Source organism: Aplidium turbinatum, chromosome 5, assembly GCF_918807975.1.
Source record: "Aplidium turbinatum chromosome 5, kaAplTurb1.1, whole genome shotgun sequence".
Classification (NCBI taxonomy): domain Eukaryota; kingdom Metazoa; phylum Chordata; class Ascidiacea; order Aplousobranchia; family Polyclinidae; genus Aplidium; species Aplidium turbinatum.
Window position 1 is genome coordinate 19,911,739 of NC_137476.1, and position 20,177 is coordinate 19,931,915.

Sequence of the window (20,177 nt, forward strand, 5' to 3'; positions counted from 1 at the left end):
TGTGCCCTTGTACTTTATGCTCAATAGTGGGGAACTTTCGATGTTATGAAGATGTGGACACTGGACAACTGGGTGGTGATTGTTTCAGTTCAATACTATGAACAAAAAAAAAACTAGTTCTAACCGCATTCCGCGTAATTGCTGCCTGCCTGCCTTCCTTCATTAAGTGAAAAAAGTTACTAGTTTATTTTCGCGTTTTTGAACCAACGTCCTTTTCTGATATAAAATCTGTTTGAAATATTCTACCGCATTGGGTAAGGCAAGACAAAGAATGCTCTACAGACATTGTTTTACTTAATAGAATTTTTTCTCAACTTTTAAATATCACATACATCAAAGTTAAGAACAATGAATTACTTTTTCTGTTGACGTTGGATAATAATCTAGGTCTTAAGTCCTATGCACTACAGCATTCTATGAGCGGCGCTGAATGAAGACATGTCCGTGTGTGTCCCTTGCATCCACTGCACACATCGAAAAGGAAACACCGTTGCTTGGCCAACAGAGCCAGGTGTCCGTCGATTAAGTTGTTGCACTGATTTATAATTAAAAAAAGAAAGCTTTAAGAAATTTGGAGTGTATGTGAATGTGTCTACCATACGCTAAGAAAAGTTGTTATTTTTTAAAATTTAATACAATATTTCATTTTTGCTTTTTATAAATTGGGGTTAAATAAATTTGTAAAAATATTGGCAACTATATAATTTGTACTAGTAAGTGATTGCTTAAGATAAGCCGAGATAGACAATTGTGATCGGTTTGACATCGAATTATGTTAGAAAATTAGATGCTGACCTTTCGTACTTTCAAACACTGCACTGTCATTTACTTTTATTATTGATCGAAAAAATCCGATCATGATATTGATGAAAAATAAATATGATGGTTTGTAGAACAAATCTCAGTCTGTGATCTTAAAATGTGATTATATTACAGAAATACTCTGTATAAAGACACAGTACTATGTAACAAAATCTTGAAATTGCGTAGCCGATCAGTGATGGAATATTTGTTTTCTATTGGTAACCCGTGATCAAGCATCGTTTTTCTACAATAAATAGGTCAACATTTCCTTTGTTGTTACACTACTCAAACTTGGTTTGAATAAAATAAATCAAATGAAAGGTCAAGAACTTCCTTTTGACGTTTTACTGTAGAATGAAGATGTAGCGTACATTCTTCTGTGTACATTACGTATTTTTTATTTTTTATCTCGTTGTATCGAATCGTTATCATTGTAGCCGAACAAACACATCAAACTCCCCAACCAAGGTGACTTTCTACGACTGCACATTAGGTCCGATGTCCGCTAGATGGCGTGATGTCAGTGCACTCTTATACACTGTATCTGATAGGCAGCAACAAAAGCTTCATTCACTCTTCATACTGCATTATCATGGCTATTATATATTAATTTCAATCTGTATATTGAGCATATTATGAAAAACTAACATCAGAATTTCATAACGTAACAAGGCAAATCGGCTACCCCATTGATTCTTTAATTTAAATAAATTGATCAGATCTGTTTTATCGAAATTGTTTTTGCAATACTACTGCATTTGTAACCATGAACAATAGTTAATATCTCATGATGTTTGATATTACACTGATCACATTGAAATATATTCTTTGAAAATGTTACAAAGTGTTGTAGATGCAAATTTATTATTTGACTATTTTGATGCATTTTCCAGTTAACGTGAACAACCACTTGCGTTGATAGGCTGCTGGAAAAATATTTCAATGCAGTTTCGATCTTGTGATACTTCAAGTAGAGTGAAATAATATGCACAACGTCATAAACAGAAGTGATCCTCCCTGCATGTGAAATTAGCCTACGCCTTTCACCAATTTTGTGTGATTTATGATTTGGTCTCGACTAGATGAGATAATTGCCTGAATACAACACTATTCCAGCAACGTTAATGTTTCTAGGCATAATTCACCGTTTGTTTATTGTGCTTTATGTCACAGTGTTCACAAACATCGTGAAATTATATGCTGGAAGTTATACAAAGTCACCAACTGGTTGACCTTGTAAAATGTGGACGTAGTCAAACAACAACTTCAAATATGCAAAAAAAAGCAATTAAAAATTAGGGCAGAGAAAAATCGTGTCATCTGAGGTGTTGGGCAAGAGCAGCACGTAAATAGACTTAAATGAGTTATACATTTAGTTGGATTTCGCTGCCATCAACACATTGAACTCCACTGAACTGACACGTGTAATTCTTTTAGAAGTCAGCCCATTGTTGCTTATAAGTAGGTCTAAAATAGGATGCTATTTTATTTGTCGATGCTATAAACTTCCATTGTTACATATTGATTGTCTGTGTGGGATCTTGCGCTTTGATGCTTTGAACATCAATCCACTGATGGTGTGGTTTGAAAGTAAAATAGTTTTGTCAAACAGCTATTTTGGCCTAAAGTGAACAACCCATTTATGAGCTACATCACACACAAAATACTGCATTTATAAAATTATGTGCAGTAGTTGCCTACTCAAGAATGTTCATAATAGGTTAACAAAACTCTTTGCAAGAAGGTTCTACATGTTAAACCTTACAAAAAAAAAAGACAAAATAGGATATTACACGTGTATTTTTAACCAAATCTGCTTTACACGTACGGCGTCGTTTGTTTACTTGGATTATTTGTGTGCTGCTATTGCATCGATTTAAATAGATGTCTTCTCTTTTTGGCTGATGATAAACAAACGCATTCCTTACAAGAGCAATTGCATCGTCACTGCACAAACGAAGTAGCTAATAGAAAATACATGAACGTGGCGTAAAGAAGGTGTGTAGCCCTTTTCTTTTGGTGAGCCAAGTAACCAAAGTTGAATTAACATAAGGTAAACTTTTAATAGGAAATACGGAAAAGAAGTAAAAAATAGAACTTATTTCCATCAGTTGCACATCCCTAGCAGCTTGACAGCTTTGTACAGTGGCTTCCCTTCTATTGAGTTTTTTAGTTAAAATCTTCTGGTGGTTGGGTTGGAATTTACATGTAAAGTTTTCCCTTGGTGTTGGGTGTTAAACTCTACATTGAGCACAATGGGCTACTTTAATTCCAATTACATATTTTGTTTGTGATGGCTCCTTTTGTAAGTTATTTTCTATTTTTCTACGTCGCAGTAGGCTAACTTAATTTAAATTAAATTTTGATTTAATCGAGTGATACAATAAAACTGGACAAAGGAAATGCCATCTAGTACTGAAGTTCATACAATTTTTACAGATTACAGCCAACTCTTAACTTGTTCAAGAGTTGTAAACAAATGTACAGTTGATCTTGTTCAGAGTCGCAGTTGTTTTAATCGAACCATCCGCTTAATTAAACCGTTTTTGACTGGAGCACAATCTAATCACAGCTTATCGAGACAGCTCGCTTGAACTTTAATCTCACAAGTTTGGATTGGCGACGATGGAATATAAGCTAGAGATGTTGCTCATCTTTCAAAATCTCTTCAAAACGACTTTATTCTCCTTTTTGTCTATCGTTTAAAATTTCCAGCTCTTTCGTTTTTAATGAGCGGAGAAAATATAATCTGTGACTTTGCTCCAAAATTTCACTACGAAGCCTGTTAAAAATATTTCGAGAAGAAACGAAATTTCGTTTCCTTGCAATAACGCTTTGCTTTGTTCTCGTTACGATTTAATTTTTTTGGTGAAGTAATTCGTTAGATCAACTTGTTTTAAGCCTTTTGAGTTTACGACGATTTGAGCTTTGTAGGTCAGTGTGATCCGATTTGATTTAGGCTGCTGCCAAATTTTAACACAGCATAAGCATGCATACGAGCTAATAGCCTACTAGAATTACACGAAAAATATTAAACAAGACTTTGCAATGCAGTAAGGTGAAGTCTTAACCTTCTATGTAAGAAATCATTCGTGTGCAGCAAGTTTGCTATAATTGAATACAAAATTAGATTGTTCACCAGGCATTCTATGAATTAATTTCTTGTGTTCTTCCGGTGACTGTAGACTGGAGGGGGCAGAAAATTTGAAAATCAATTAAAAAGAAAGAAAAAAATAAAACAGATATGAACAATGATACTACGACCATGGCCACCTAAAGATATGGCCTGATTTGTCACATTTTGCAGAAATTTCCAGGTTTTTCTAACTTTGGGCGAACGTTTAAATAATTTTTTCTAAAAATTAGATATTTACGCTTTCTTTATTCTTTTCCTCAGATGACACAATAGGTTTTAACATCCTCACATGTTGAAAAACAAAGAAAATTTGATTTCGAAGATTTTAGTCAAACTGTTAATTTTCAATAACAGTCTGATTTTGCGTTTTTCAACTTACTTTTTCTCATTTGCTACTGCTTCCCCAAGGCAACAAAAAAGTTTTATGTAATTAGGACACTGCAAAAAGTAAAAACATCTCAAAAAATGTCAGTCAAGCACTACCAGTAGCTGTAATCAAAATCTGCAAAATGTGACAAATCAGGCCGCATCTCCAGGTGGCCATGCTACGACATATACGATATGCTATAAAATAGCCATTAAAACAGCTATTTTCATTAATTGTGAATGTTTAAAAAATAAATTTTGCTTGAATAAAAATTGCTAAGCATGCAAAGTAATCTTGAAATCTGGCTTAAAACCCTGTGTGCAGTGTCCATGAACAATTTGATATTTATATGTTTGCAGGCATGTACGGTAATTGATTGAAATTATAATGAAGACTAAAAACTATAAAACAGCCATTCAAGGTTTCAGATTGTTTCATTGTTTCAACTGACGTCATTTGGTTCAGCGTTGGTTTCAGCTAAGTCAGCTCCAACAAATGTTACTATTAAAATGTATTTGAAGTTGTATGAAAGAAAATAACGGAGTCTGATTGATGGATAATTTCAACCATAATAATAACAAAAAATTAACCCACCCCCGGGATAAGTTAAGTCCGCCGTGGGACTAATATCAGCTGTTTAGAAGCATATCAATCCATTTGTTGCGTAAGCATACAATTTTAACCATGCTTCACAAATTTTTTGGGGAGGCATCCCCCAAAATTGACTTTATCAATGGGACTGAAGCAGGTAAAACTACCTGTTTAGCAGCAAATGACATAATACAGAAGCATATTAAACGAATTGAAGAATTTTGAAGGATACAAAGTTTAAAACGCACAAAATTGCCGCCCAATGTGATTGACAAACGCAGATGATGAGTAAAGAATCGTATTGTTCAGAAACCAGTAAATCCATATTTCTCTGTAATGACTCAACGTTAAGAATTGTTTAATCACTGTGAGCAGATAGAAAAAATTGGAGACAAGCAAACATTAAACTAGCAACGACCTCAGCTTTTTTTAAGTTTTAAATTGGAGCTTTTCGTTCATTTTTTTTTTTATTACTTTGCTCATGATAAGGTTCCATCGATTCCGATTACTTTCTTCGTCGCCCCTGGCATGATGACAAAATATAGAATAGGTAACAGTTGCAGGACATGAAATGAAAAGCAACACTGATAGTCGACCCACTTCACTTCACCACAGAATACCACGAGTTGCCAAAGGTACGACATAGCTTACCATCACTCCCATAACAGAAAAAATGGCAGACATTATGAAAGTTAATGCGCGCGTAGACGATTGTTTGGCCACAAAGTCACTTGAAGTGTTTTCTCATCCAAAGCTGATCAAGCGCTGCAGCCAAAATAATAAAATTTGTCTTTTCCTGTAACGTTTCGTTGCTTTATCCATCCCGGTAAGCAGCAGCTGCGATTGGCGTGTTCAAGATGATCTGGTGCCGAGGTGGCCATAAAAAGTGGAGTATTCCCCGGGTCAAAATCTTCTTGTTTACTTTTCTGTTGCTATGCAGTTAGTGTATACAAACTCAATCAAATTTTTATCCAATTCTGGTGAGCGTTAGGCAAAAATCTCCCTAAAGGCACTTCAAGTTCAAAACATAAAGCCTTACACTTTATTCCGATTCATAATTATTATGAATTCTGACAGAGTAATTATTACTCTACAATACATGTATCAGGAAATGTAATGGCAAGATTTCTTATATCTTTGAACACATTTTTACATCTCAATGAAAGCTAATGCAAATGATACTAACACGATCTGTAGGTACTAACGTCAGATGACACTTCCATGAACTCGATTTTGATTGGCTGAAGACTATTTTCAGTTTAAAAAACTATCGGAGTTTCTTAAATCCATGAACTTCTAGCAACGTCGAATAACCATAACTGGTCCCTTTGACGATATTTTTTTTGTTTTCAAAACAAATTCAATTTTTTAAAAGCTTATAAAAACTTTTAAATAAAACAATTTCATTTAAAATAAATTTTGTTTTTAATTTTATCTTCACTTAAAATTTAATCAGAGCGAATTTGAACATATGTTAAACTTTAGCATGAGCAGTTGTGCGTATAACCTTTGTTTGCAAAACACTGACAAGAAACTTCTAAATTTCCTGTCTTAAACACAGCTACATTAATTAGTTGAACGTTAAGAATAATGGAGGGTTCAATCATAACCGTTTGCATTGACAGTGCAAAGCCAAAAAAAAAATTTTTTTTTGTTTGTACAAAAATCATTCTCCGTCAAGTAATCGTTTATCGACGTTGCAGCAGCGGCAATGTCACATTAGTCTTGAACTTATTCTGTGGTTCGACAAAAATGCGCTAAAACAAGAGCCGTTACCTTCTAATGGCGGTGAACAAAATGAAAAGAACGAAAAGTGATTTTCGGAAAAGAGTTTGAGTTACAGCCGTAATCGGTGCCCTGTCACGTAGTTACAAAGACAATCAAGCCTGGGTGCGGGCGGGAGACCTCGGCACAGAACCCTCTAAACGCCAAGTTGCCCCAGGCCAGGTCGAGCAATAGCGTTTGGCAGCATATAAGTGGTTCTCATTGCTGAAAAACCATTCATTTCACTTTTGTGCAATCAGTCGCTAAGATTAGAAGAGAAGCCACAAAGGAAACACAAATAAAATAAGGTAATACTGCAATAGCATATGATGCTTTCGGAGTGGAAAACGACTACGTTATAAACTCAAATAGTTTACTTTGAACATGAAAAGTTAACCTTGATAATAGCGAATGAGTCAATGAATTTGTTTTTCTGAGTAAATCATAGCGTTAAAAACGTTGTAGAAAAGTCGTTAACTTTTGTTCGTTAAGCAGAATTGTTTTCGAATTGATTTGCACATGTGACAAAAGAAGCTGAAAACAAAGCATTCAAAGACAATCATGTTAAATCCATCAATGTCATTGTTATTCAATTTTGTTTTACAGCGAATCACTCAAGATGAAGTCGCTTATTGTTGCATTACTATTTGTCGGCTTGGCTGCATCCATGAAGCAACACTACACGGATGAGGACATCCAAGAATTGTTGGAATTCTCTGGTGTTTTAAGTGAACAATACATTGAAAGCTATTCTGTTCCAACCGATCTTTATGTTGGTCAAAGTGAGTTGTTTAAATACTGGATAGTAGGCTACAGTAGGTGATATTGTACAATATTTAAACTGGTAGGGCCTACAGTATATATACTGCAAGTCCAGCCTATAACCTACACTAAACTTGAACAGTTAAAGATATTATTCAAACTTGAAACATTCACAATTTAACATTTACAGTTTGAAAATTTGGTAGTGAGAAAAATGGTTTCCAGTTTCCCAATGCCATTTATGTTTGTCAGGTCAGGATGAAATCACTCCTTGCAATAGAATGGCAGTGCAGCCAATGTTTCGCTTTTCGTCGATGATTAATTTCAAGCGTTGATTTCATGTTATCAAAAGAACTATTTTATGCATATTTTGTAAATGGAAAATGTGTGATTTAAGAATAAAATTTTTGCAGCCCTCTTGTTATTTTCTTCTAGAATGCGTACTCAACAACGACTGTGGAGGTACTTGGACATGTGAAAATATTAAAGATGCTCTTTACGACTTTGTCAACACTACTGGACACCAACATGAAACTCATCGGTTGGAGGTTATGGCTCGAATCACCGGTAAAGAATGCGTTGAGCCACTGGACGAGAAGCTCGGCCGTTACTCTAGAAAACAGATGGTCGAACGACTTCTGGAAGCTATGGAGGAAATGAAGGAAATCTTTGGAAGAGATGCTGGCAAATACCAGGATCTCATGGGAACACTAGAAATCGAAATTCAAGATTTGGATTACGCTACCATCGAAGCCCCTATGCTGAGAATAGTTGGTTAGTAAATCACTCATTTATTGTCATTGTATTGGCACATTATGTAAAGTTTTTTCAGTGTTACCAAGTTAGATGCTCCATGTTTCTCATATATTAGCTGTTTATGTTCACTTGTTCGTTTTGTTTTGATCGTTTTAAAATTTGGTTACTTTTCCGGAAATCATGAACCGACAAAACTTTCTCGGTAATAATAAAACATATCTTTAGTTAAAACTAACTTTAGCAACCTTAAGTCTTGGTCTCTACTGTTGGAGTTAATCGGAACACATAAACGATATGATACGTAGATATACATATCACATGGTGTACACAAATAAAGTATAGTTGTATTGCTATGAGGTTTTTGGTATTATCTAACACAAGGGTCTGCAAATAGTGGGTCGCAACCGAAATTTGGGTCGCGAGACCATCCACTCTAGGTTGCAAAACAATTTAAACTTACAATAAATATAACATCCGTTAAGTCAGAAAAGAATCTTTTACAAATCAAGTTTCTCAATTAAATGTTGTTAACACACTCTTTATTGTTTCAGGGCTTGGTGACAACACCGGGGGTGGATTTGGTGATCAATCTTTTCTTTTGTTCTATCTTCTTTCCCGTAACAGTGGCGATGGAATGGATAATAATCTTATTCTTCTTCTTACGCTCTTGAGCTCTCAAGGAGGAAGTGTTGACAACAACCTTTTAGCCAACCCATTTTTATTGTACACACTTTTGGGTGACGGTGGTGGAGGAGACAATAACAACATTCTCCTACTTCTCTTGCTTTCTCAGGGGAATAGTCCTTTCGGAGGCGGCGTAGCTCCAGTTCGAAAGCGTCGTCAGGTACCTCAAGGATATGGTCAGCAACCAGTCTATCAGCAACAAAACTCCTTTCTTTCAAGTCCTCTCCTTCTTTATGTTCTTCTTGGCGATAGTGGAACTGGCGGTCTTAACGACATTCTTCCACTTCTTCTTCTTACTGGAGGTGGTTTGGGCGGAGGTGGCTGCGGCATTGGCGGGATTCTTCCTCTTCTTTTACTTACTAATTCTTCTTCCCTGGGTGGAGATAATCTTCTGCCACTTCTTCTTCTTTCAGGTGGACTTGGCGGTGGTGGTGGTGGTCCGGTAGGCCCAGATGGCTGTCCAGTTGGTGGGCTTGATCCTTATGGTGGAAGTAGTGGTGGTGGTGGTGGTTTGGGAGGAATCCTTCCCTTGCTTCTTCTCACCAACAGTTCTATATTAAGTGGCAGCGGAGGCAACAATGATTTGCTCTTAATCTTGGCACTTTCTGGAGGTCTTGGTGGTGGTTCAGGTGGTTACGGTGGAGGTGGCGGTTTAAGCTCCATTCTTCCACTTCTTCTGTTAAATCTTACTGGTAGTGGTAGTTCTAGTTTGACTGACGATCCTCTTACTCTTCTTTTGCTTTTGGGAGGAGGTGGTTTGGGTGGTGGCGACCCTTATGGAGGAGGTGCGGGTGGCGGTCTTGATAGTATTCTTCCCCTACTTCTTCTGACAGGTTCGGGTAGTGGTAGTAGTTTGGGGGGTGATAATAATTTACTTCTTCTTTTGGCATTGTCTGGAGGCCTCGGCGGAGGAGGTGGTCAAGGCGGATTAGGTGGCGGATACGGCGGCGGTGGTGGTAAGTCTGTTAACTTCATGAGAGATTTTGATCCAAGAATAGTTGAATTTTTTAAAAATTTTTGTTTTCCTTTTTTTTACTATTTGCAGATAATATTACCACTTTTGGCTAAGAAATTTAATTACAAAAAATGCCAAAACTATTGTTGTGCCTAAAACGTGTTCTAAAAATATACAAAGATAGCAAGTGATCGTGCATTACAGTTGTGAAAATGTAAAAGAAAACTTTCAGCATCATTAACCGCAACCAATTGCTCGCTATCTCAGCAATTTCAACCACGAACTTCTTGTAAAATAGTGCTTTTACAACGCCAGGCTAATCATATGTTCTTTTCAGGTTTGGAATCAATTCTTCCACTCCTTCTTCTCCAAGACTCCGGCTCAGACAACACACTTCTTCTCCTTATCTTGTTCACCTCACTCAACAGTAATAATCCGTTTGGCGGCAATGTTTTGGGTTAATCGCTTTACAAAAAAAGTGAAACTGAATCTTGATTATAAAATTTCATATTTACGTCAAGCATGTCGCTTTATTTTTTAAAGTTATTTTTAATTCAATTAATTTTTAAACGTTTAAGCAAATAAATTATTTTTTCCAAATCGAAACTTTAATTTCAGTTTTTCTTTTGTTCAAATTGTCCATTACTTTTACGTTAATCCGACGTTTAAAATGTTCGGTTAACTTAAAGGTAAAATAGTTTGCTAAGTTTTGTTACTCGTCCTGAAGAACCCAAACCCAGACTTTATGTGCGATGCAGGAAGTGGCTGCCAAACCAAAACAAAGTATTCTGTGCAATGCCTTTCGCCGTTTTTAGGCGGTTAAATGACGTAAGAATAGTGTTGTATTGCGATTGTGAAGAAGCAGCCACTGAACGTGGAGGGATCGGGTTGTCTTGGACTTGAGATATCTTTATTTTTTAATCAAAAATGTAGAACGCAAAAGCGTTATTCATTTTTGATGTTTGCCTCAAAAGTAAATGCGCTTATCATGGCATCAGGGAAAACTTTGCTACTTTTGCGTTTAGTAGACGTTGAATTGACGATGAATGAATGCAAAAGTTGAGACGGGTTACCTGCAGTCATGTATTAATGCAAATGTACGGATTTCCTCGTTTTGTTGTCTTTCAGTTATTAAACTTTTAAAAACAACAATTCTTCTGTAGTTTATCTCAAGCAGAAAAATCCGTAGCAGTTGAATATGCAACCAACAGACGAGCAGCATAGCGCTACAAATGTTTGATATGTTGTTAAGTCAGTTAAGGAAAAGTCGAGTGTTTACGACTGGACAGTTTTGAGGTCATCAACCTAATGCGTAGATTTGGAACTTTCTAACCATATCAGAAATTTTTCAAAACATGTTATCACATTGGTGGTAACCCAGAAAAACCCATGTATCAAAATTGGTCTTTAGCCTACTCCTTTCTATATCCACCAATATCGCGAGATCGTATTTGAGGTCATCCAGAGTAGTCGGTTTTTGTCATGGACTAGAAACTTACTTATTTTGGTCAAATTATGTATGCATATTAGATGATAAGTGTACTAAGGCTGTCGAGAGTATAAAATACAAAATTTAATCCAATGAAACTTCCACGTCAGTTTCACATACTTGTAGAGGCAGACTGAGTGAAGAGAATTGACAAAGTAAAGTTTCCGATTGTTGAAGTTTTGTTGCCGGAAATTATTCCATCCATTAAATGCCGCTGAATGGAGAGCGGTCCTTAACGTGCGTTGTTCAAGCGCACACACCCAAGAGTCGAACCAGCGCCGCTTGATCTTGAAGCTTCTTCGTTCCAGAAGTCACGAGCTATCCAACTGAGCTATCGGGGCGGACCAGTGGAAGGGTTTCTTTAGCTACAAAGATTTCGTTTGGCTTTTAGTGTTACAGGGACAATGACCATAATTTTTAAAGAAACTTTTTGTAAATTAAAAAAATAGTTTGTCGTGCTTAAGTAACCTAAGCGACAAAAATAATGACTTTAATTTGTACATTAATTACGACCAGAACCTTCAATAAATAATAGAAAATCTCCGGAAACTTGGCTACGTCATGGCGATTATGTTTGTTATCTGAGATAGGCTACATCTGGGTTGGTGGGTTCCAAATAGCGTTCACGCTTGCTTCTTCACAAAACAGTGAAACGAGTCAACTTTACTTACTTACACGTATACTGTAATTGCAAACTTTGCAAAAAGTGATTGATATTTTCGATTGGCTGCCAACTGTCTTGCATTGGAAATTCACTCAAGATATTGATCAAGAATCGAACTCCAACAATACTTCACGAAATGGTTTTCATTTCATGCATGTTGAATATTAGGCTCACGCTGTGCTCGTCTAAATTTCCATTTGCTCCACAAACTACTTTGCCACAGAACTCGTGATATAATGGTTTATTTAAAACTACTGAATCAGCAACTTCACCAAATAATCAATTTCTCTGAATTCAAACTTCATTCTTGATGAATAAGTTTAGCATTTTTACATCCATGCAACTGTCGAGAATGCTGTATCGATGTAAATGCAACATACGGTTGATGAAAGCACGCCAACATTCATTGATTACAGTTCAGCTAACCAAAAGTACGAAAAGCTTAGACTCAATTTTCATGCAAGTGCAAAAAGAACCCAAGAACTTTTATGCGATAAATTATATTTGAAGATTCATTACGTCACAACAAACTAGATTCGGCAGGAAATTGAACGGGAAGTAGAAAGATTCAAAGATCTCCTATGCCTTGGAGAGTGACATCCATATCTTCCGAAATGGACTTGATCTTGCATTTTTCAGTGTACAAAGCATCTGTGAGTGGTTGAACAATTGTTACAGCATGAAATCAACCAATGCAGAGTATCCATTGAACTTGTTAAAGAACTCATATAGCCTACTTAAGTACTTATACATGCAGAATGTCTACATTCTGCGACAGAGCGGCGCAAGTTTGTAAACGGTAGGGGGTGCAGCAGCATTCTAGCGCAAACTCAAGAATAAATATAGGTAATCCACATCAGAATCATTTAACGTGTCAAGCAGAAGGTGTTTGAGATGCTTTAATGGAGTTTAAATATTTTCAATCGGCCTGCTATCGTTTCAGTGATTTTTGAAAATATCCCTATGAGATAAAACAAACGCAAATGCAATTTAATAAATTTTTCTTCACCACGTAGCCAAGGTAAGTAGGCCTCTTTAATTTAATGGCGGTTGCGAAAAGTTGCTAAGCAATTGATTTTAGAAATATTATCTTCAGACGAGGAATGCGTTTTATTTAGCTCAAATCTTGCGGATTCACATAGCCTAGCTCTACCTAGGATGTAATAAATTGGGTGGACATAATTGGTTAAGAAGAGGTGGCTAAAAGAAAGGAGTTGGCCATACTACTCTCGTCAGATGGCCTAATATCATTAAAACCTTTCTTCTCATTTCTTGATGCTTTGTATCAAGTATGAGGCTTACATTACCTTGCATAACTGAAGACGAAATAGTCAAAGTCACAGTGATGTTCATGATGTCAAAATGATGATGATGACATGGTGGTGATGTCATGCGTGTCAGAAGTCAAGAATGGTGACGTTGCATTAGTAAATGGATAACTCTTCGTTAAAGTTTCCCTTTAGCGTTTTATATCGGTAGAGTTCATCTGCCAAGTGAAAGAAAAAGTATAAAAGGAAATGACGATGTGCTTTTCTAGCAAGCACAGTTTGTGTTCTATCGATTCGACATTCTTGTTTGCCAAGTTTATTAGATAAAACCACAATAGAACTATGGACGTGACATGGTAGCTAGCAGTAATTTCAAAAAACGCGATTAAGTCTTATTGATTATAATAAGCTCCAACTTTTCATGGTGTCATTTATCATCATCAGTCAAAGTAAGAATAAGCCAACAGTTAAATCTTGATAATGATTTCATACAAAAGTTGCATCAGTTCATAATTTTTCATCATGAGCAGATAATGCAAAGATGGTCAGCATGCGAGCAACGAGATGGTCTAAATGAGCAACGAAACACAAATATGACGAATTTTCCAAATGATTCTCCAATGTCTTACCAAGATGAAATACTGTAGAACAAATAAATCCAAGAATGTGAAATAGTATCAGTGTTTCCAAATTATTTTTCTAGAATATTTGAATTTGTCTATTTTAAACGTTGTCTACGTCAGATGAAGTTTTTAATATGAAATTGAACAGTGTCTATAAATATGCCACTGTTGTACATTGAAGCAAGTTAAACGTAGAACCGTGATAAGTTTATGGATGAGAGAAAAAATCTGTCTTAAGCTTACCCTCTAGTTCATCAATATTCTTCTCTAGTTTGATAACTGTTTTTTCGGCGAATTCAGCTCGTGTTTCAGACTGAAAAATATAAAACTGGTAAGCAAAATACACAATTCATTTTTCATTTAAAAACGCACCGAGTCATTACCTAATGTGATAAAAAATGGCTTTTTAAACTCTTGCCTTGAAAAAAAGCACAAACTGAATTTTCAGTTTTGCTTTTTTGATAGTGCCAATTCATGCGGATTATCAAGTCTTCAAAGACTTTTAGCTTCTATGATACCTACATATTATGAAAGCATCCTTATCCTTGTGTTTGAGACTGTCTACTGTATATGTAGGCCTACCAATATCTTTAGCGAGTCGACATTCAAGAATCAAAATGGAAAAATTTCAGATAAAAACTAACGTAAATAAAAATAGAACTTACATCCTTCAATTTGTTGGAGAGAGTTTTAATTTCTTCGTCGTAGGAACGCTCTTTTTCGGCATACTAGAAAATAATGTTACAAGTGAATACAAACATATTGGTAATCCTGGTTCCAAAGCAATCTGACAACGTTTGGGCAAGTTTCATAATGTAAAAATCCCTTTTAACACAAAGTGAGACGACAAAACTGAATTAATAGCGGTTGTGCTTTGCCACTGTTATTACATTTCGGTAGCAGCAAACTGATATCTGCAAATATAAACTTTTTGCCTCCATGGGCCAAGCATTTAAAAAAATTATTATTCAAATGTATGTTCACACTACGTGAAACAAACCCATCCCTCAAACTTGGAATCTAGCAAGCAATAGGTGGAAGCCTAGCACTTGCAAGGAAAAAAGGCTTATACACTTACTGTATAAAAAGAAAAGCAACATTTGACAGTTACCACGTGTGATTTCCAGTCAATTAGATTAACAAATGGGATTAGGTACCCACATTAGGTACCTTTACAACGAAAAGACAACCGTTACATTTTTAAATTTCATTTTTGGCTGACTGGACTTAATTTTGAATAATTTTGTTTTATAAGATACACCTTTGCTTTCGCGTCAAATTTCGGCAAGACTTACCTTGTCGGAAGCTGCTTCAAGCGATTTGAGGTTGTTTGCTACTCCTTTCAATTCCTCTTCCAATTCAGTGGCTTTACTGCAGTAAGAGAGTTGGTTATGCACATTGAGTAGCCACATTACAGCGCGAAAATAAAGTGAGTTGTACGGTGCAATCTAGCGATTTTCCAATACGAATGGAGAGGTATGCACGAAATAAAAGATGATGATCTGTCCTGATAATATTTTGAAAAAATAGTTTTGCTGCACAACAATTTGGTCAAACCAAATGTAAGTTACGGCGATTAAAGGAAATTTCTGAAGGATTTGTGGCTTTTCAAAAAGATTCAACTAAAAGTAACTTGAGGTTGAATTGCAAGATCATGTGCATGGTGAACTTGGGAAGCTTTTCTAACAGAATTTCCTTTGATTGCACTGCAAGAGGGTCAAACTAAGTGTGGGCGTAGCATTGGTTTTAAATATTATCAAAAATTTTCATTTATTTCTTTACGTTATGTTAAATAGTACAAAGTGCTGTCGAGTAGTTTTTATGGGTTAATGATAACTATCAACATTAAACACAATTTGTTTTAGCTGTTTTTTCTTATTATTCTTCGAAAAAGTTTTAAAAATGAGTTGACACATGGATTTTTATTGATTCGATTGTAGAAATCTCTATCTTCGGATTGAGAATGCTTCTTTGAGTGCTTAATCCCGCAGTTTCGCATACTTGTAGAGGCTTCAAACCAGGCACCCAGATTCAGTCACTGAGATTAACAGAGTAAATTTTCAACTTGCTATGAAAGTGTTTTATGCTAATTATTCCATCCAGTAGGTGCCACTCAATGGAAAAAGTCCTTGAAATTCCTTGCTCAAACGCACACCTCGAAAGCCAAACCAGTGCCTCTTGATCTTACAATTTCTTAGTGCACAAAGTCGTGTGCCTTACACCGAGCTCTTGGGGTTGGTGAAAACATTGGCGATTCGTGCTCTATATGTCAGCAGCTTATTCTCTGAGGATGCAATGAAGTGATGGGTAGGGCAGCGAAATGAAACAAATTATTTACTTTTCAGAAAGCTCTGCTCGTTCTTCGACGCGTTCAAGATCAGCTTCCACCATCACCAGTTTCCTTGCAACTTCCTCGTATTTGCGATCTGCATCTTCAGCAATGTTCTTTGCTTCATTCAGTTGGATTTCTTGCATCTCTAATTTCTCCTCATCTTTTAAAGAACGGTTTTCGATTACCTTTCGTCCTCTGAAAGAGTAAAACATCTCCTTATTTGGGAAAAGTCATCAGTAAACATTTTAGGCTTAAACCTTTTCAGCAACTTTAGATTAAAACAAAACAGAATATTCCAATTTTTAAAAGACATTCCAGTTTGACAAAAAAGTTTCTTTACTAGGTTAGGTCCGTAGCCTAAGTAGTTCAATCTTGAAGTTGTATTTTAAACAAGTGATCACATGCGTGTGATTTAATGCATTGCGCAAAATTTAGTTTTATACTTAATCATTGTAAATGTTTTGGATTTTTGATGATACAACACCGCTAGATTTTTAATCTCAAATTGGCGCTGACTGAAATTGCTTTCACAAAATCCCATTTGTAAAAAGAAACTTGTAAACATTTATTCTTTTCAATAAAAACACGATCCATGTAGCCTACATTGTACAATTTGGTCACTTTGAAGAAAACACTTGTTTTCGGGAAGTGTAAAACACATCAATCACGAAACAGTCAAAAGTGAACTCTGGGTATCATTGGTGGACGTTACATTGCAGTTACCAAATAAGTAATTTTGCGTTTCGAAATATTTTATTTGATTTGTATCAACCTTTCGCTTTCATCTGCACATTTTTCAGCTTCTTCCAATTTTGAAAGAGAAATCGTCAACCTCTCCTGTGCTCTGTCAAGCTCCTCCTCAACAAGAGTTATCCTCCTGTTTAACGAAGCAACCTCCTGCTCAGCCTGAAAAACATAAGAATGATTTAAAAGAGATAAATGGGTTTATAAAAAAAAACTGAAGCAGTTCCTATACTACAACGCAGTTTTCTGAATAAGAACAGAAGCCAGGGTCAGTGATGGCGTCTGAAAAAAATAATGTTAGATTCCCTATTTGGACAACCAGAGTCGAGGAGTATAAGTTCCAATCCAAATTAGCTAGATTCCACTTTTGATTAGTGAAAGAAAAGTGCCAAAAGTTTTAGTAACTATGTTCCACCCATGTAACTGGTTTTTATTTGTAATGCTTTCTTGAAACTTTAACTGTTAATCTTTAACAAATAATCAAAATATGCCATTTTCAACAATTGTACTGTGAAATTAAAAGATAATTAGAATAAACTGCCCACAATATCTTTGCAGCACTTGCAACTCTCTGGTGCTTCTAATTTGACGTCACGGTATTAAAACTATCATCATAAATTTTGAAATGTTTCATTTTGTTTTAACTTTGATGCAAATCACTTCACGAAAACAAATCACCGCTGGCGAGTGGAAAAGACAGAAGCTGCACAACTTTGATGTCTCACGAGACTTTGAAATTAGTTTGGACTTACTCATCATCCCATCAGCAAACCTTTCATGTTTACGTTGGTTCAACGTCACTTGACGTTTATCGATTAAAGTTTAAATCACATAACAGGCTAGAAAATTGAATAGCATCAAGGTTCTTTTGGAAAAAAATTGCAATAAACGACATGCAACAGCAATGACCAAAAGAATTGAACATTAACGCATCTAAGATATGAAATTAACTCAGTGAAATGCAGTTTCGTACCAAATAAGAAAGTTACGCAACACGACTCCTCACCACATTATGTCGCAAGAGAGTACCAACAGCTGCCACAAGTGATGTACTAGAAGCAACTGGCGTATTACGTCATAAGACACAAACGACCAAGTGTTGTTATCACAAAGCTATACTACTTTTAAATGTTAGATTGATGTTAAACGATGTTACTGATGAATTCATTCATGTCTGTATAAAATAGACTCACATCAGTTGCTTTCTTTTCTGCACTTTCAAGTTCTTCGTTCGCGTCGCGTAGTTTTTCTTGGGAGGTATCCAATTCATCTTCTGTAGCTTTCAATCGCTTTTGAAGAACTTGCAATTCCTCCTCGAACTAATGAAGACAAAAGTATTAAAGTTACCTGAAATGTCAATTTCAGTCATCCGCATTGAAATATCATTGATAAAGCCAGATTTTTTTCACTGCCCCTTTTCGACATAAATGTATTGCAGCAATAGCAGTAGCCTACAAGTTATACATTTTATGGTGGAAATCCAACATTTTGTGACCGGGATTGGGTGATCTTAGGAAACCTTACTAACGTGTAGGCTACGGTATAGTCTAGTTTTGAAACGCAAAGAGTATAATTTGAATAGTAGGCTACTTTCATGAAGTCACAAGCAAAACATAGCCTGCTGAGTGCTGATGATTTATTACTTTATGTTATTTATTTGCTTCGGGTATGCACACATGTTACACATCCGTATGGAGTTACATGAGAGAGAAAGAGAGGAAAAATACACGTACAGGGGAAAAACTACATTTAGTGCAAAATAGAACTAACTTAACAGCAGAATAATTAATCTGCAATAATGAGAAGATGCAGAACGCTATGATAATAGTTCAGTTGTTTTTTTTAGCCTAGATTTGGCTAATTTAAATCTACTGCATTTTGGTACTGAATTAATCATGGCAGCTTTTAACCATGTCTTCTTTTTTCGTATTCAGTTAGCTGCAATGCCGAGTTGGCACTACGTCTAACTGACGTTCTAAAATACACTATTTGACATCCAGTGAGGTCACAAGATTCTGTTTTTGCCAGCACGAAGATTGCCCAACCGTATCTTTAATTTAAAATCTCTACCACTTGAGATAATTTGAACTTTATTTTTTCATTTCATACAATTCAGTGATAGTAGCACAAGCCCGCAACCAGGGGGGGCATTGGGGGCATTTGCCCCCACGAAATTTTTTGAAATTTTTTTAAGCGTTCTATGCAGTATGCGTACAGCCATACTGTAGACTATCGAAACCGAAAGTAGGCTACGCTGGTTGGAAGCCATGCTAACGATTTTGTTCGATAAATTAGGCTGGACACATTACGACTGAACACATTACTGTATTATCGTAATTTTCTTCCTTGGGTAGTCATAGCTAAATGAGAAAAGGTTACAAAGGCTAGTTTCCTTTAATGCTGTACTAAACAAAAACGTGATTGACATAAGTTATGATCACTGAACCGTAACATGGTAGTGCCACACACTCTATCAATGGGTGTGGACATTAACATAAAAATGTCACAATGCATTATTTTAATGTTTGTTTTTTGATAAAAAATTAAATGCCCCCCCCGCGAAAATATTTGCTGGTTGCGGCCTGGAGTAGCATATGCCATATCTGAGACATTGAACAAAAGCACGAACAAATTCCAAGCTTTTGCTACGGACATGTTCCTATTCGTGATCACTATTTTGAGAAGACTGAAGCATAAACGCTACCTCAGTCTTCTCAAACTAGCGACCTCAAAAAGCCATCGCCATAGACGACACAGTTAAAGTTCACTTACACTGACTACTTTCTCTTCCGCGTGCTTTTTATCAGCTTCTGCTTGGTCTGCTCTATCAACTGCACAATCTTTGTCCAGTTTGAGCATAGTCATCTTCTTCTTGATGGCCTCCATCTTTTTAGTTTTTGTGTTGGCGGCGGTAAAGGAAAGTAAACTGTTTCTGGAATAACTTAGTTTATCTGGCAATGGCTGAACTCAAAGTCAAATAGCACTGTGTGCTTCCCTCTTTTTATTCGGTGGCCCAATATCTTTTTTCCCCAGCGAGTGAACGCCGCAATATCTATTTTGATATCCGACTGCGGTCACAACACATTGACTGACGCTTTAACAGGGCTTGCAGCTGTCTCCTACCATCAAGCAACCGACGCTAAGAATCAATGCTAACCTAAAAAGCAAATCGTGCATCATCATGCTACAATGTTCAATAGGGTGGAGTGAAAAAAGTTTTTTGTTTAAATCGAAAAAA

General features: G+C 36.1%; 2 protein-coding genes across 2 annotated transcripts; one reads left to right on the forward strand and one right to left on the reverse strand.

The window, feature by feature from the left end:
* The first annotated feature begins 6,907 nt into the window (after window positions 1–6,907).
* LOC145770135 (uncharacterized) lies at window positions 6,908–10,971 on the forward strand. The gene is made up of 5 exons (XM_082581722.1): window positions 6,908–6,970; window positions 7,269–7,444; window positions 7,860–8,198; window positions 8,732–9,820; window positions 10,157–10,971. The coding sequence occupies exons 2-5, from the start codon at window positions 7,282–7,284 to the stop codon at window positions 10,279–10,281; spliced, it is 1,716 nt and encodes a 571-aa protein (XP_082437848.1). The 5' UTR covers window positions 6,908–6,970; window positions 7,269–7,281; the 3' UTR covers window positions 10,282–10,971.
* Window positions 10,972–12,198: 1,227 nt separating this feature from the next.
* On the reverse strand, window positions 12,199–19,921 carry LOC145770136 (uncharacterized). The gene is made up of 8 exons (XM_082581723.1): window positions 19,712–19,921; window positions 18,133–18,258; window positions 16,968–17,101; window positions 16,202–16,390; window positions 15,159–15,234; window positions 14,529–14,591; window positions 14,107–14,176; window positions 12,199–12,623 (listed from the first exon to the last, which is right to left on the reverse strand). Exons 1-8 carry the CDS (start codon window positions 19,823–19,825, stop codon window positions 12,541–12,543), a joined length of 855 nt encoding a protein of 284 aa, XP_082437849.1. The 5' UTR covers window positions 19,826–19,921; the 3' UTR covers window positions 12,199–12,540.
* Between the last annotated feature and the right edge of the window lie 256 nt (window positions 19,922–20,177).